This window comes from Sander vitreus, chromosome 13 (genome assembly GCF_031162955.1).
Source record: "Sander vitreus isolate 19-12246 chromosome 13, sanVit1, whole genome shotgun sequence".
NCBI classification, from domain to species: Eukaryota; Metazoa; Chordata; class Actinopteri; order Perciformes; family Percidae; genus Sander; species Sander vitreus.
In genome coordinates this window covers 21374080-21391653 of record NC_135867.1, presented here as the reverse complement: position 1 = coordinate 21391653, position 17574 = coordinate 21374080, and the positions used below count along the sequence as shown (strand labels likewise).

Here is a 17574-nt window from a genome sequence, read left to right as displayed (position 1 = left end):
TCCAAGCAATATATAGAAAGGTTCCAAGAACCTCACCAGGGATGTTTGGTTTGGTTGTTTAGACATTGGTGCTTCAGGCTTTTGACGGGCTAAGGGATAGTTCTGGTGCCGCACACCTTTGTGATTGTTGGAACGTGAGCAAATGCAAAATAGGACCACAACTGTGAATGAAATCCTTCCTTTTTAAATGACAGGATTTTAACACGTAAAACATTATTTTTTGGATTCATTGTATGTTTTTCTGTTATTAGATTTTGTGCCGTGGAATTGAGATTCTGAAACAGTTTGTTCATACATTGTGTTTAACTCCATGCAACCATAATGTGTTCTATCTACACCACTCCTTTCAGTCAGTCATTGACAACTTCACTTGTCTCATCTCATCAAAATTGCATACCTCATAGGGTACTGTAAAGGCACTTTTTAACAAAAAATAAATTTCCCAGCTCTGTTGCAACTGCTTCGACTGTGTTTCATGTAGAAACCTGTTCTCCAGAGCCCTTAGGGAAAACTATGGCAGTTTTATGTCAGCGGGAAATTTCCATAGATCCACATAAAATTCATAATGTCTGAGCAGAATATTCCATACTTCCATGCCATTTTTTGAAACATTTTAGAATTGGACTATGGAGCAGAAGAATTGTGTGGGCATGATGTCAAAAGACGTCATGGCTCAAGCAAGTCTATGATCAATTATAGATAAAGACTTGCGTATCTGAGCTGGATGTCCCACACTTTACAATTCTTCCCTCATCCACAGTGTGAGGGAAATAGTAACAGGTTATACGTGACAATTAATTTGTTCACAGCTTCTATCCAGAACTTCTTTGCACAGTTTCCTCATTGCATTTTCAGAATTGTGTACTTAATGAAATCAAAATATTTCATGTGAAAAATATTCTTTTGTGTTCTGTTCATTCTATGTAATTTCAAGTACACCAATAAGTGCATCAGAAACCATTTAATTTGTATGAATTTGCTATTTAATATGCATTTTTAAAACAATATATACTAATAAATTCAACAACTGAACAGGCACATGGAGTAATGAAGGCGAAAACATCATAGAGCAACTATACATTTTGTGGTGTGGTGTGTGAAACATTGGACTGGCTGCAAACGGATGTGCATGTGTTATGAGTAATAACATTTCTTTTTCGTCTATATGCCCTGCCCTGAGGCTCAGAAAAGAGGGAGCGTGAGGAAAACTAAATAATTAAGTATTTTATATTATAATATATTTCTGGTTTTATTTTTTTAGACCATGTCCAAAATTTGCAGAATAATGAAAAAAAAAATACAATATAAGAAAATGTTTACTTAGCATACAGTTAGAGTTTCACAGAACCATGTGAAGAAGAAAAAAATACATCTGAAAACTTAAAAAAGATTTTTTGATTCCAGTTTTCATCTCCCAAAACACTGGTCTGCTGCCTTCACTCCTCATGTCTTCTGAAGGCGTCAGTGTACTCCAACAGGGTTAGACTGGAGACAAGACAAACTCAGGCATGATATCTTAAAGTGCTCTAAATCGGGGATCTTCAACAGGGGGTCCTCTAAATTATTGTTCCCCAAATCCCCATTGCTTATTGGCCAGTTAGGATTCACTGTGCCACATGTATGTTTAACATGATTTATAAAACCATGCCAACAATTGTTAGGCTATTTGAATAGCTTAGTATTCTATGCAAAAAAAATGTATGTATAAAGACTTTAGGCTGCCCTACAAATTATTGCAGGCCCAGTTTAATATGCAACTTTATTGTATACAATATATGCAGTAGGGGGTCCCTGCTAGATGTCTCTTTCAGTTAATGGGTCCTTGACTTAAAAAAACATTGAAGACCCCTGGTCTAAATTGTAGAACTTGTGGGACATGCTACACAGTCTCCAAAATATCACTGTGGTCATAACCATGAGCCAGCTACCTCTACATCTATTTTTTTTTCGGGATGTTAGCAATAAAACAAAGCTGTCTTATAGCACCACCATGTGGGCTCCACCAAGTTAACATCATCCTATGACATACAAGACTGAACCTACATCCTTTTTTGGAACCACACAATATAGCTTGTACATGCAGTGTTCAGATGACAAATTGCCAGTGGTGTGGCAAAATGACTGACAACATGTGTCGGTAATAGTTTCAGTTACAGTGAAGATATGTAACGATATGGGTTATATAGACCATCATGAAATTGAGGGTTAAATAAGGTGATAGTGGACAAAGCAAACAGCAGTTGATGATGCTATTATGTATCAGCCAAAAATTAGCTGGAGAGAAACTCATATCAGAAATATGTAATGAAAAGGTCATGTAACATTTCTTGTTACTTAATCTTTAGCCACAGTAAATGCTTTTAAATGCTTCTGTTTCTGAGAATGGATAAACATTTTGCTTGTAGAAGTTGCTTCAGTTCAGTGTTTTTTTAACAATTATTTATCCAGGTAAGTCAATTGAGACCAAATTCTCATTTGCAACAACGACCTGCCACACAGTTACACATTCATACCTGGAAGCTGCCCAGTACAACCACAGTCTGATCTGCTGGCCACTGAGCAGCTCCACTGGAGCGGTTGGAGGTTAAGGGCCTTGCTCAAGGGCACCTCAGTCATAAGGGAGGGACAAGTGTTGCTCTTTTCACTTTCCCCACCCAGATGTTATCCTGTCGGTCTGGGGATTGAAACGGCGAACTCCCGGACACAAGCTCGCTTCTTTGACCTCTAGGCCACCACTCCCCCTCCATCTGTGAATTTATTCAACTTACTTAATCATAAAAAGAATGAACAAATAGCCTCATATGGAAACATACTGTGGTAATGATTGTTAATGCAAAGAATAACAGAAGAACGTGATTTTCTTTTCTTTTATCACTAAACAAGGGAGAAGAAACTATTCTAGAAAACATCTACACTGTATTTGGTCAAGCAAGAGTTCAGTGGTGAGACTGAGAATGGATTTAGAAACTCACATGAGATTTTCAGCCTGTGTAATTTCTTTGCGGCAACGGGACTCGAGCTGCGCAGAAAGAAAATTGATGTGTCAAGTAAGGTCAAGTGAGATTTAGTAGGTCGGATATGTAACTGGATATTTGAGTGATTGGTTAGGGATTGCTCCAGTGTTAGTTATCAGCACAACAGTAAACACTTGGATGCACAAAACAAATATACACAATATAAAGTATCTCTCCCAACATCAGTGTGATTATAATGCAACATTTTTTATGAGAGACGCTGTATTTATGCATTCAAAAATCTGTCCAAGCAGTGGGATTTATGAAGACTTTTTATGAAAATGTACACCAACAGGATATACAGTCAAGTATCTGTGTATATATATATATATATATATATGTATATATATATATATATATATATACATATATATACAGTATATATTAACACCACTATCAGCACCGAAAACACTATTTAATTTAATGGAAATTTAATTCACACCAACAAATTAAGAACTATCAATTAACATGTATGTATTTCCTTGTTTGGAGAGAAGGCTAAAAATATAAATATAAAAATATATAATGGGTCATCATATAGTATGAATCATCTATTTAGAAGAACAAAATCTAAATCCATTGGGTTATTTTGTAATGATCCGGTTAGTTTGTTTTACTTTGCTTGGGAAACTCCAGAACCTCCCTCAGGGAGCAGGAAGGGGTCCAAGGGCCAAACTTAATGACATGTGCCTTAAAAGACCCTATCCTCCCATTCATTATATCTGATTTACAGTAACATAGGCCTACTGAATGTAATGCCGATTAGTACCAGCCTGAAATAACAGTGACACATTGTTCTTTAAACAAAAGGTTGGTCAAATGCTTTGATGTGGGTTTACTCTCCACTACATCCCTACCCATATGTAGACTACTATGAAAGATAATCAGACACCTACTGCGAAGCTCGCCACGCCCCCTTCGAGGAACGCCATTTTGTTGACACACAGACTTGCAATATAAATAAGCTCTTTTACTGAAGCTTTAAACCCAAGCATGATCATGACATGTAATGCATTTAAAGGAAATATACATAGAGCCCCAATATCAGCATATATAGATTAAAACAGCGCCGACCTGGGTGATAAAACGGTGTGTCTGAAGATCCGGTCACCCATTTCAACATGAAACTCGCCGCGATTGACGTCATCGAGCCATCTTTGTCCACCTAATCCAGGCGGCTGTTTATTACACCTTCATTACTGCACGGACTCTGACAGCACCGGGTTCCAGTATTAGCCTGCAGGTGCCGCATCGCCGTAGAGTATAACAGGGAGAGGAAAGCAGGTTTTGTAGCGAGGGGAAACATCTCAGTGGAAGATATACAAGCCAGCGCTCCTCCTAGGCTATATAGGCAGGGAAACGCCACAATAACCAACCAAAGGGTGCCAGAGGGTAGAGAGGAGCGCAGAAGGCAATCCACATCCATCTGCCAGCCACTTAGACCGCGCTAACATTTCCAGTCCGGATTTCAGCACAGCTGTCCAGCCAATACTACCAGGAAAATGTGAGTACAAAATCGTTTAAAGCTCTTTTCTTTTTAAAATCCGGATAATGAATTCCAATTTCGTCCTCACGACTGATGTTGGCATGCTATCTCGGATTAACGGTGTCTGAATATAGACTCTTGTGTGTCTTTTCCATCAAATACTGAGGTCATTTCACTGGAGTCACGTTAGTCAGTATATCACTGGTATATAGCTTACTGCTTTTGAATTTATTTTTACAGATCTTATTTCTCTGATAATATGACCCAAACGTAACTGTAGAGGCTAACGCGTCGGCCTAACCTTGGAGCACACGGAGGGTTTATCGGGTTTAAAGACATTATTATATACCCTTATTTCTGGCGTTTACACGGTAACGTTAAACGAGCTCAGTGTTTATCGCGTGCCTCTTTTATTTAGTCGTCTGTTGCTTTTCACCGGAGCCAGCACGCACGCATTTCTTTCCAGTTTGGACTGGTTTGATTTGAAAAGGACATCGTCTGTCCGATTACCCACAGGCTAATTAAAACCACATGAAGAAAACGTCGTATAAAATAAAGCCTTTTTGACCTTATTGAACATGTACAGGCCTTCGTGTTGTGTCGCTGAACCACAGGTGACGATTAAGCTAATTCAAGAAACAGCAAGGACACCGTGTTGAACATTTAAAGCGTCGACATTATTCGACGAAAACTCTACAGACCTTCTTATAGACGATGATATTATTAGCTCTGAAGTAGGCTTAGGCCTAGTTTACGTGATATTTGCAACCCACAGCGGGGGGTGGGGATAGCCTAGCCTCCTTACTGAATGTCGTCGATTGTCGTGCGAGGGCGGACAGCTATATAACATATCTCACCATATTTCAGGCTGTGTGAGCCTTCAGGGGAAAATTAACTCTTTTAAATGTCCCTCTTCTTGTGCCTTATTTGCCCTTTCTGTGTTCGACTGATACAAATATATAAATGGTAGGCTAAGGAACGATAGCCGTGACAACCTCGTCTGTCAGTTTTTGCATAGCAGGCAGTTAAAACATGGTGCCAACACACGACATGTCATTGGATTGTGGCGACATATTTGTTAACACTCCCTCTGTGGGCTATATTAGTTACATTGTCACCAACATTTGGTTGTAATTGTTCATCCAAGTGTTTAAAATCCATACCCCATGAGGAACCTCCCCGCCCTCGGTGTGTGTGGTAGGCTTCCAGTGTATTTACAGGCCGGTCGTGCTCGTCGTGAAACGTGATGTCTTACAGGACCTTATGTAGGCCTGGTGTGTTTGTGTATATACGGCCAGAAATGAAAGAAGTGAGTGCTCTGGGTCAGGTTCCAGTTCAGTGACATCTAACAGAATGGGATAGTGAGGCTGGGATCAGACGGTTTCTTGTCTGGGCTGCTGTGGCGCTGTCCAGTGCTGAAATGTCGCTCTCCAGTGCTCAAATTCAGACAGCATCACAGGGACCAAACAAACAGAATATATATATATATATATATATATATATATATTTTTAGTAGCCTTATTGTTAGATTAAATCAAATGTAAAAGGATCTGATGATATTCTATTTATTTATCTATATGTCGACTTTTAGGGTAAATAGGGTGTACGATAATTGTTCCAATGAGTCCTCATTTCATCAGGGACCCCTGAAAACCTTGCACAGACCCCTCAATGTCGCAGGAGGCCTCCTTGGAAACCACATTGCGAGACTATTTTTATAAGCTCTATCTTGAAAGAGGGTTGAATATATTTAGCTTTCATGGCACACCTGACATTGGCAGTGGACTGTAGAGAGACAGATGTGAAACCTTACCAATCCAATATGTTAGGTTTTTATCAAATCAGGTTTTCTTTTTGTATTTTTAATGTTTGATTAAAAAGTGAATTCCTGTCAATTCTATTCTTATGTTGTCCCTTATTATGCTCTGGGAGTACTAGGGTGAAACTGAAGTATGGGTTCTCTGCATGTAGTTACATCCACATGCAAATTTATCAGCAGGTGGAGAGAGAGTTTTTGTCAAAAGGATGACATTTGTGTTTTTTTTTATACCAGTGATATACTGTAGGTTCACCGGGTTACATTCACCACCAATATCTGTTGACTGCATCAATGAAGCATGTAAAGACCAAATTTAGTTTATTATTTTTAATTAAAAATGAAGATTATGCACTAACGTGGCACAGATTAGAAGTAGTGAGCCCACCTGTGTGTGGAGCTCGCAGTTTGCCCATCCATTGAACGCAGTAGGCTGTATGAACAGGATGTGGAGGCGGGGGAGAAATCTGTCGCTGCACTAGCAACTCATCCTGGTTGACTTGGTTGGGGTGCCAGTTCATAGGTGATGATAGCGTGAACCGCTGCACACATTACACCTCTGTAGTGACACTCGTTGCTGGCAAGTGAAAAGAAGCATACAGTAATTACATAGATGTTATATAGTTAAATATTAGGCAGTGAATGTAAACTATTAACACAACTTTTAACACATCGTATTATCACAATACAATATTATATCGATTCTTCGGACAACGATACAATATTTGCTGATATCACAAAGTCTGCCACGATACAATGTCCATTCGATTTAATTCAGGGGCCTGCGACCGATACAAGACGATACATAAGCCCATTTAACACAATAAGTTACATTTATATATATTTACAAAAAGCAACTAAAATATGATTTGACAATTTCATTACTAAGCTCTTCCAGACATTTAAATTAAAAACAAACTACTCTTTTTAATGAAAAAAATAAATTAAAGTGGGAATCTCCAAATAAAGGTGCATCTTAAAGATGACGAAATGTATCGATATTTTCACTTTGTATCGATAATATTGGATCGTTGAAGTTTGTAATGATACATCGATCAAAATCAATGTATCGTTACACCCCTATAAACACAGTAATTGTAGAATGATAACTCTCAACTTTTAAGCAATACTATATATATATATATATATATATATATATATATATATATATATATAAAGTGAATTATTATTATTATGTGTCTCAAACAAAGATATATATATATATATATCTCACAGGTAGCCTTGGGTTTTTTACATTGGCAGTTTCTGTTAGGGCTGGTTGTCAGCTGACAGAGACCACCAGCCCCATTAGGCCAACTACCGTATTTTCCGGACTATAAGTTGCACTTTTTTTCATACTTTGGCTGGTCCTGCGACTTATAGTCAGGTGCGACTTATATATCAAAATATATATAATTTAACATGTTTTTAAATGTTATTTCATGCTGAAAACATTACCGTCTACAGCCGCGAGAGGCGCTCTAGGCTTGTGACAACTATATGCTGCTCCTAAAGACAACTGAGAAAGAAAAGAAACTGCAGGCAGTAAAATGCGCAGCCGAAAACGGTAATCGAGCAGCAGAACGAAAGTTTGGAGTGAGTGAGAAACTTGTGAGGGACTGGCGAAAAGGTTAGTCTTACTGCAGTGAAGAAAACAAAGAAAGCTAGTCGCGCGCTGAAATCCAGATGGCCAGAGCTGGAGGAAGGAGTCCACAGATGGGTGCTTGAACAACGTGCTGCTGGGAGAGGCTCGTCAACAGTGCAGTTACGTTACGTTAACATACCGGACACCTACCGTATTCAGCCCCTTGATCTGTGTGCTATTGTGTAGTTTAATAACTTGCCTTTCCAGATTAAATGTCCCGTTCTTGGTCTTGGATTTTGTGAAATAAATTTCTAAATAAATGCGATTTATAGTCCAGTGCCACTTATATATGTTTTTTTCCTCTTCATGACGCATTTTTTTGACTGATGCGATTTATACTCCGGAGCGACTTATAGTCCGGAAAATACGGTATTCAAAAGGATTTGTTGTTGTTAGCGGATTAGTATGTGTGAGCGTGTAAAGGTGACCTTTATACAGAGTTTTGTCTCACACTGGTAGAGTAGATGAGGTAAGGTAACTTTGCCAGAAGATACTACAGCCTTAGTCAATTTAACTTTCTAATTTTAGAAAGTCTAGTCGTATTGATTTCTCTGGATTGATAGACAGTAGTACAGCGTGCTAAATGTAGCACGCTGTACTACTCAAGACTGCATGCAATATTTAAGTAATTTAAACCTTTTAAGCATTTTCCATTTGCTTATTTAATGTACTGTATCTGTTGCTATATCGAGTTGCAGAATGTTTAAGAGTTAATGTTCAGGGACTATGTTAAGACTTTTAATTGATATGGGCACATATTATTGGAGGTTAACTGATATTGGTAGGTTGAGAGAATCATATCTCGTTTAAAATGATTTGAAATTGATTTGTTGTTAATTTTATAATTATGGTTAATCAATCGTACTGTTTTTGTGCCTGCTGTGTGTGGTTGTTGCGCATGCTGCATACTCTGCATCTCAATGATGAAATGCAAGGTTCAATTTTCACTTTAGTGGAGTCTGTATCTTTTAAATTAGACAGCATTTCAGACAAAAAAACATTAAAAGTGCTTTACTTTTTTAACATTTAAAAAGTATACCCTTTAGAATTATGCCTATTTGGTGAATCTAACACATTTTGATATTGTGTTTATTTAAATAGGTAGTGGTTCAGCTGTTACATGATGTTGAGCTTTATGTTTTAGATAAGTCTTGGATCACTAATGATTTGTCTGCATGACATATACAGATTAGTCTATCGTTTTTGCTGTGTACCCCAAAGCTAACACTCAATACAGGTTTTTCATTATTCATCATGTACGATTTACACAACAACAGGGGGGTGATGGAACATAATTAGCAATACACGACATGACAAACCAATTTGACATTTGCAAGACCTTCAGTAGTTGATTCTCTTTGTAATAGAAGGTAATTATATGGACTCTCCAGCACTAACATTTGGAAATGCTCATTTTTGGAACACATTAAATCTTCCAAATCTTGAATTCAAATTGGATGAGATGTACAATTCCCAATACCCAACATAAATGTTTGCACTCTTGCATCCTTTTTTTTTATACACAGCAAAGTGCCAGTAGTGTCTCTGTGATACTGCCATTATCTGTTAGCTCCAAGCACTGTTTAATTCACCTTACAATCTGTGAGCAAATATACCAACTGAGTGTGTAAAAACAGCTCATGGTCTCCCAAATAATATATTTGTGAGCACCCCACATTAAATATTTGTCTTTTTTTTGCTTTACCCCCTTCCTAAAATATGTTGGATTACAGATATAAAATATCATAGAGCAGGAGTGGGGCAAGGTACACATCTTGAGGACATGAGTGTATATGAAATATTTAATCTGCATTCCAACATTTCATCAGTTTACTACATCAGGCAGAGTTAGACACATACTTAAGCATTGCAAAAATGTAAATGTAATTTTCTGTAATCAATTAGAAGACATTTAAAATATGGTTAAATATGACTTTAATAACTGATTATTTTATTTATTTATTATTTTATTTTATTATTATTTTTCAGGCCAAACTATTGTCTTCTTTCCTTTTTCTGTTTTGTAATCATTCTCAAAAAAGAAATCCTGTGATGTATGTGTATTTTGTATAAGAAATATTTGTATTTTTTCCATCATTAGGTCTGCCCCAGCCGGAGCCCCTGCAGATGGAGGGAATCAGCCCCCCAACCTCACCAGCAACCGTCGTCTGCAGCAGACACAGGCACAAGTGGATGAGGTGAGTGCACACGTCTCTGCAAACCCAAAGTCGTGTTGTCAGGCTAAGATGTAGACATTTACGGTTTTAGCATCATTCAATGGGCAGTTACTGGTTACTTAATCTTCTCCGCTTGCACACATACAATACAAATTTCAAACGTAAAAAAAAAACATGATTTGACGTGAAACTTAATAAACAACATTTAATCATAATCCTTATCCAGGTCCAGCTCCATCCTGTCGGTCCCTCACACAGAGTCGTTGTATCTTGGTAGCTGATTTCACTACATTGCTTTGCGTGTCTTTCTCCAGGTGGTGGATATCATGCGTGTAAATGTGGATAAGGTCCTGGAGCGTGATCAGAAGCTGTCAGAACTGGACGATAGGGCTGATGCCCTGCAGGCTGGAGCCTCTCAGTTTGAGACCAGCGCTGCAAAACTGAAGAATAAATACTGGTGGAAGAATGCCAAGGTGAGGACATGCAGACGTGCTTACTTGAAGAGCAAATACCTGTGTGTATAAAGGCAGCCTTAGAAGTCCCTGTTTGCAGACAAATGAAAAAAAAAAAAAGCATGACTAACAATACGGATGGGAAATGGGAACTTTTGGTGTGATTCTTGTGCTTTTAAGACGTTGCTTTACAAATACTGTAGTTGTGGTCAAATTTGACTGCTTTTCTAATGACTTTCTGAAAATCCACTGACTACAGATGATGATTATCCTGGGTGTGATATGCGTGATTGTCCTCATCGTCATTATTGGTAAGGATCCTTCTAACGTTTTTGTGCACATAGATTTGTCACTGTTATCTTAATGGACTTAATCAACTATAAAAACTGATTCTCACATTCTACACATAGATACTGTATAGTATAAGGCATGTCCCTGAATGAAAAAATGAACTTGAAATCTAGGAAAGTTGTTGGCAGATGTTGGTTTGATAACGTATACATATTTGAAACATTATGAATGAGACTTTCCTTTTTTCCTTTCTTTCTTCAGTGTACTTCAGCACCTAAGAAGAGTTGCTCCTACCCCAGTCTAATCCTTCCTTGCTACAGAAAAAAACACCCTCAAATTGATTACAAAATTAACCATGATAATTCATTTATTATGTATATCTCCCGATTAGCCTCGATATAACACACCTAAACCTTCAGGGTCCCATGGCTCCCCCACTTCCACCACCTCGCCTCTGGACCCCTGTCAATATTTGTCCTGTGAGTGTGTGGCCCTGTCTCCTTTCTGGGTCCTCTTGGCTTTTCTAACCTGCCATACTGAGAACCAAACACTTGTGACGATGCAACAACAGAAAAGGAAACAACGATTGGCGATAATTGTTACATAACTGATATATATAGTTCTTTGTAGAGTTTTATTCTGATATATACTGTTTTGTAGGTGTGTGTGCGCGTGTGTGTGTGTGTGTGCATTTTGTATTTTTTAATTTTTGTATTAATTTTACGTATGCTTCAGCGTTAACTACTGCCTATTAATCAAAGTGTGTATCTTGCATGTTATCATCATCTGTCCGCCCCCTGCTTACTCTCTCTTTTCGGTGTATTTTTGCACAGTGGCGTTGACAATGGAAATACCATTTGATTTTTCGAGTTCATCTGTATTACTCGTGTCCACTAAGAAAGTCCAAAATAAGCCAGAGAACTAAAACTTGTACTAAGAAAATATCATAAAGTTACAACAAAATGTAACTATGACATAGACAAAACTTCTTCAGCTTTACTATAGCTCCAGATTTCTATAACTTGATGCCATCAAAGAGTTCAAGTCTTAGCTTCTTTACTGGCTTTCTGAGAGAGTTAATGCTCACTGATATTGATCAAACATACAAATAATGCATGAATTGTCCAACTAATCCCTCGTAATCATCATTTCCCAGCCCTTTCCATCTGATCCTCCCAGTATCTGTGTCATTTCTATTTCTCCATTTCACTCTAATAACTTTCATCTTTAACATCCTAACACCTCTTCTGTCTGTCGGCATGCTTGAACACCTCAATGTCTTCTGCTAATTTCTAAACTGCCATAGTACAGTTGGACCAATGTCTGTAGATGTTTCTTTTTTATTTAAATATTACGTAGTGTCTTATTTCGAAAACATTCCTTCATTGCAGTCTAGTGCAAATGGTCTTACCGTAGCACATGTAAGTGTAAGTATCTTTCAAAAAAAAATACAGGCGACGAAACTTGTGTCAAAAACGTCGGTCATACAAACCATAGGAGAAAATAGTTATAGTTAATAGCTGTAAGGGATTAGACTTTCAATCTCAGTCCAAATTACTTTCTTTTGTAATATGTGTGATGTTATCTTAACATTACACTTACAGTATACTGTGGAGATGTCATTAATGTCAAACTGTGGATATGGACTTGAAAAAAACAAACAATTCTAATGCCAGGTGATAAAACGGGGCCATTGCATGAATTGATTAATTTCCATAAAGCAAAGGTTAATTCTTACTGGCCTGTTACCTACATGGATACTGAAAAGCCTTAGTCTCCAGTCACTTCTATTAGTTACTGTAGAATAATTCCAGTCAAACACACCCTCACACTTTTAGTCTGTGTAGGGGGAGTGGCTGACTGCAGAGAAGGAATCTGTTTAAAATGCACAAACAACCTTGTTTTTGATGGCGCTGTCTGGCTGGTCAATAGCCTGGCCAAAGGAGATCCTCGTGCAGCAAAACCTCTCCACATGAAGAGCACATAAAAAAAGAGACAAGTCAGCCTTATTTGCAAATTTAGGAACATGGACAGAGGCTAATGAGGAAATGTCAAATTCAGATTCAGTTGAGTTTTAGGTCAGTAACTTTGGGATAGGCTCAGTAATTCACTGTCAAAAGTTAGCGACAAGAAACGTGAGAAGCAATTATTCAAAACATAGCACTCTTAAGAAGAGTGTTTTGCTAGCGCAGTGGTTCTGTCTCAGTGTTTCTCCCTATAGTTAAGGCCTTTTTTTCTTTTTTAAATATAATAGATTCTATTTTTATTATAGTATATTTTTGTGTGAAACAGACAGGTAAAGAGGAAGTGTGCAATCAGTACTATTTGCTGCCACACAGCAGTAAGATCCTCTTTACCTCTGTCTGGTGTGTTTTTTGTAATTCAGCTCTGTGCGTTATACACTGCCAAGCAACAAGGGAGAGGCTTCTATTCTTATTGCAGTTATTTCTTTCATTGGTGCCCTCGCTGGTTTGGTCTTAAAACATTCTTTTACATGTTTCTGGCATCTACTCCTGTGTATACTACCCTTTTGGCTACTTTATGAGCAGGAGAGCAGGGCAATATGATGCACTTGTTTTTTAATGCGCTGTCAAACTAAGGCCTTGTACACATGAACATGAGATGACATACACCTAAAAGTCCTTGATATAAACTATTTTACTTTCAACTCTAGAAGGTCTTTATTTACAGAGTTTTACTTGTGCTAAATATAAGATCTGAATTTGTTGGAATTCAGTGATTCAGTGAAATCTGTGTCTCATGAAATGGACAATTTTTAAGTATGCAGGCCTGCATTAAGAAATGCTGAACAGGAAGCAACTCAGCTTATGCTCTACTGCCACTAATGTCAATCCTACAATGTATAAGTTTTGATTTTAGATCTTACAGTAGGCTACAGTCACAGTCAGAATAGATTTGACGACCACAAAATCACCAACAATATTTCAAAAACAAGTGTGTGTAAAGCCTTAGTAGCTTTGTCTCTTTTCAACATTTTTATCTCTCCTACCAGCTGATCAGACCAACCTGCCCCCCTTTGCTCAACTCACTTATTCAGAATCCTACTGTGTGTGTGTGTGTGTGTGTGCGCGGGTGCATCAACGTGTGTGTGTGTGTGTGTGTGTGTGTGTGTGTTTGTTAGAATAGCTCTGTGTTGGGAATATCCCCGGTTTATCCTGACAGATTAGGCCGCTTAAATCTCAGAGTGAGGGCACGTTGTTTCCTTGACCACTGAAGTACACAAGCAGACAGGTTACAGATCTGCCGGCCAGTTCTATTAGGACGGACCCTAACTTTAACAAGCCCTCTCCTCCCCGTCCCATGTTTTCCTCCAAACAGAGCAAAAGTAAACTGCAGAAGATTACCAAAGACCAGATTTCCATGCTTACGCTGCCAATTGCCATCAAAAACAAGCGGAGAGAAACAGGTTATCCAAACTATCCAAGTCGGTTTTAAATAGCTTATACCATTACACTATTTATCCACAGATTACAGGACCTTTTAACTATTACACACTATTTATATAGTGTCAGTTTGGCTTGTAAGTGTGCCATTCTAACATATGCAAGTTAAACCAAAACATAACATGCTTCAAATCTCAAATACAGTCTGCCCCAACAATGCCTATCCAGGTCTGAAGAGCCTCTGATCTGTAACAGGTTTTTAGACACATAATCCTGTAACTAATAATAGCACAACTCTTCCTTTTTGTCTCCATAGTGCTGCCAAGTTCTAAAATGAAAAGATACGTGAACTAACTATAGCTATTTAAAATGAACCTAGAAAAACGTTATAAAAAAATCTGCATTGTTTGGTGTTGTAATATGGGGGTGTTTTGGGGGGTAGGGGTCCTATATCCTCAGGTTTAAGGTATTAGCAATTTCCCAAGTATATATGAGGACAAAACTATATTAGCAAAGTGGAGAATTGGGTTTTTGGCAATAGAAAATCATTATAGGGTTACAATGTGGTCCTTTTAGCCATCCTGCAGGGGTTAACCACACAGTGGGCTGAAGTGAAATAACACTAATGATTGGGGTAGGGCTTCTGTGTTATCTATGAATCTAACTGTTGTGAGTGCTCAACCAATTTGGTCACAACAGTGAAAATGAAGTGAGTGCTCTCTTTTTCCGTTGCTTTACTGTCTGTATGAAAAGAAGTGCGTATATATTTTAACATCGTGGCACTTTTTCTGTTGTGATTCATTCATTTTGGTGGGATGGGAACATGATTCGGTGGAGAATATTGTCTTATGTGTCAACCTCAAGAATTGTTCAGTGATCTCAACTTAACGCTGTGTTCAGGTCATTTGGGGGTGATCCAAAATGCAAGATGCCAACACGGAAAAAGTGTTCAGACCATCTTCCAGGTTTGAATTATAACTCGTGAACTTGTTATTCAAACTTGGAAGGAAACAGGCAGAAAGAAAGAGACCAACAGAAGATCCAATCCTTCGACAAAGCATCATGTGATATGTGCAACGTTTACCGTCACCCCCAAATGTGATGAATGCAGCAAAAGGAGGGAACCTTTTGAGTCTCTGAATGTTCACTGGATGGCTATAATTGTACAATATTCTACTTAATATATGTTTTATTTTCGAACCAAATATTGTGTTTTCCTTTTGCATCAATTTAGTAATAACTCCAGATGTCACTGAATTGTTTGTATGTAAGCACTGATTGGTAAAGGTAAAGAAAATGGGAAGTTAATGGGAAAAAGGAGTATTTTTACCTTCAATTGTCCAGAATGCTTAGAATGATTCTACAGTTTACATCAGATTGCCGTTTGTATCTACAAGATATATTTTTTGTTTAAATCCGTTTATTTTTGAGGAAAGATTTTGATTTCTCTTTGGGACTGGGGTTTCTGAGATGAAGGCCCATATTGCCCCTGGTCATCTGGCCTTACAGGAGGGACAGGACTGGAGGATCATGGGCAATGTGCTCAGTTTTATCTTACTTTTTTCCTTTTCCTTTGCTTTTATTTATTGATAGATTTATTGTGCTGTCATTTGGTATGGGATTAGAAACTAAACAAGGTTGACTCAACTTAAAGAAGAGGAGACTGAATGAAAACCTAAAGTACATAAAATAATTGTAGTGTAAATCTATCAATGTCTTATTATATTGATGAACATCATGAAATATATGTATATTGGAAAAAACAGTATCTATGACAACTTGTACTTTTGTGTGTGTGCTTCACGTGCTTTGTGGGTGTGCAACAATGGGCGGATGCAATTTTGACCGCAATTCTGGGATCTTATCTAACCTGTATTAATAAGCATAAATTTATTATCAATACAAAGAGAAATCTCTTGATTTAATTCATCCTTATTACATGCAAGTGTGTCTCAAAAGTACAAGGAGACCTGGAGCCATAAAAGGGCCCATTTCTGCATTCGTCCAGAGTCACTTCTCCACATCCTGCCTCACTCTAACACACATACCACCATAAACATGCAGGCACACAAATGGTATGTTCCCTAAGTCCCATCTATCTCAATTATCAAAACTATGATCCCCTCTCTCAAAGAGTATGAAAAACCATATGGTTGGAAATCATGAAACAATCAAACGTAACTCAGATTATCATTGAAATCTATGAAGCATTCACATTATTTTCAATTCATTGGTGTATGTCAGCAACATGTGCATGCAGGCTTTGCACACCACTGTATAACAGTGCATATCTCACAGATTATTAAACCTCTGTTGTGGCTCATGCAGTACTTTTAGGGTTATAAATACTCTAGGAATAGGCTTTTTCCTAACATTTCCATCCATGCAGAATAATGGAGCGGTGCCCTGGTTCATTCCATTGCTATAGTCTTTCACTAGTAGGCTAATGGTAGTCGTGATAGAGTCGTGCAGGAGTAGTAAAAAAAATGGTGTAGACAAAGGCTACTGTTTATTGTAAAAAAAAAAAACAGCAGTAAGAGTCGCTTCCGGCGACTTTAATTTTGAAGTACACCAGTCGGGTCCTTAGATTGCATCCAAATCCTGATAACTATCCACTTCCTGCTCATATTTCGCTTATCTTTTAGCTCATGATGAATACGTTTCACATGCAACCGCATTAACTACAAGACACGTCTCGCTAACTCTCAAAATGCTAGTAAACACGGAAAGGAAGGGTTTATTTCGGGCATTATTAGCAGTTTTCGTGCTTGGTGAAGGACACATTGCTGACACATTGCAGCACTGGCATTTCATTCATTTTCTTTCTTCAGTTGCTTGGTCAGCGCAAAATACTCTTAACCTGCGTCCACGACTGACTAACGTTAGCTTCAAATCAAATCACTTGTCGGTCCATAAAGCACACCGGACTACCGGCTAATAGGCTACTAACCGTCGTGATATTAGCCGAAGCCTAATAAGCAATCATCACTATGGAACTAATAGTGTCTGGTCTGGTTATATCACATTGTGGAAATATTGTGAGGGGGAAAGGTTTGTTCATAGAACTTGAAACTACACGGGAAATGGATACGGTGAAGTCGAATGGACCGAATGGACCCACCGCTCTCAGCAGCTCCGCCACCCAAGCTGTAGTTTTAAGTTGTTACCACCAGGTGTCACCATGACAAAAGCGAATTCCGGGTATGGACATAGAGGCCTACATTTTATTTAGTTTTTTGACATGTAGGCCTTTGTGGACCCACTCACACAAAAATGTCTGTCAGTGTTC

The 17574-nt window shown here is 38.1% G+C and overlaps 1 protein-coding gene across 1 annotated transcript; it reads left to right on the top strand.

Moving 5' to 3' along the window:
* The first annotated feature begins 4218 nt into the window (after positions 1-4218).
* On the top strand, positions 4219-16050 carry vamp2 (vesicle-associated membrane protein 2). The gene is made up of 5 exons (XM_078266429.1): positions 4219-4518; positions 10063-10159; positions 10453-10611; positions 10850-10901; positions 11143-16050. Coding segments are annotated over exons 1-5 (327 nt in total). The 5' UTR covers positions 4219-4516; the 3' UTR covers positions 11160-16050.
* Positions 16051-17574: the final 1524 nt, after the last annotated feature.

What these genes read in the sequence shown, in the direction of transcription:
- vamp2 (XM_078266429.1), top strand. An exon ending in CACAGGCACAAGTGGATGAG is followed by an intron (nt 10,160 to 10,452) that starts GTGAGTGCACAC and finishes GTCTTTCTCCAG; the next exon opens with GTGGTGGATATCATGCGTGT. An exon ending in ACTGGTGGAAGAATGCCAAG is followed by an intron (nt 10,612 to 10,849) that starts GTGAGGACATGC and finishes CACTGACTACAG; the next exon opens with ATGATGATTATCCTGGGTGT.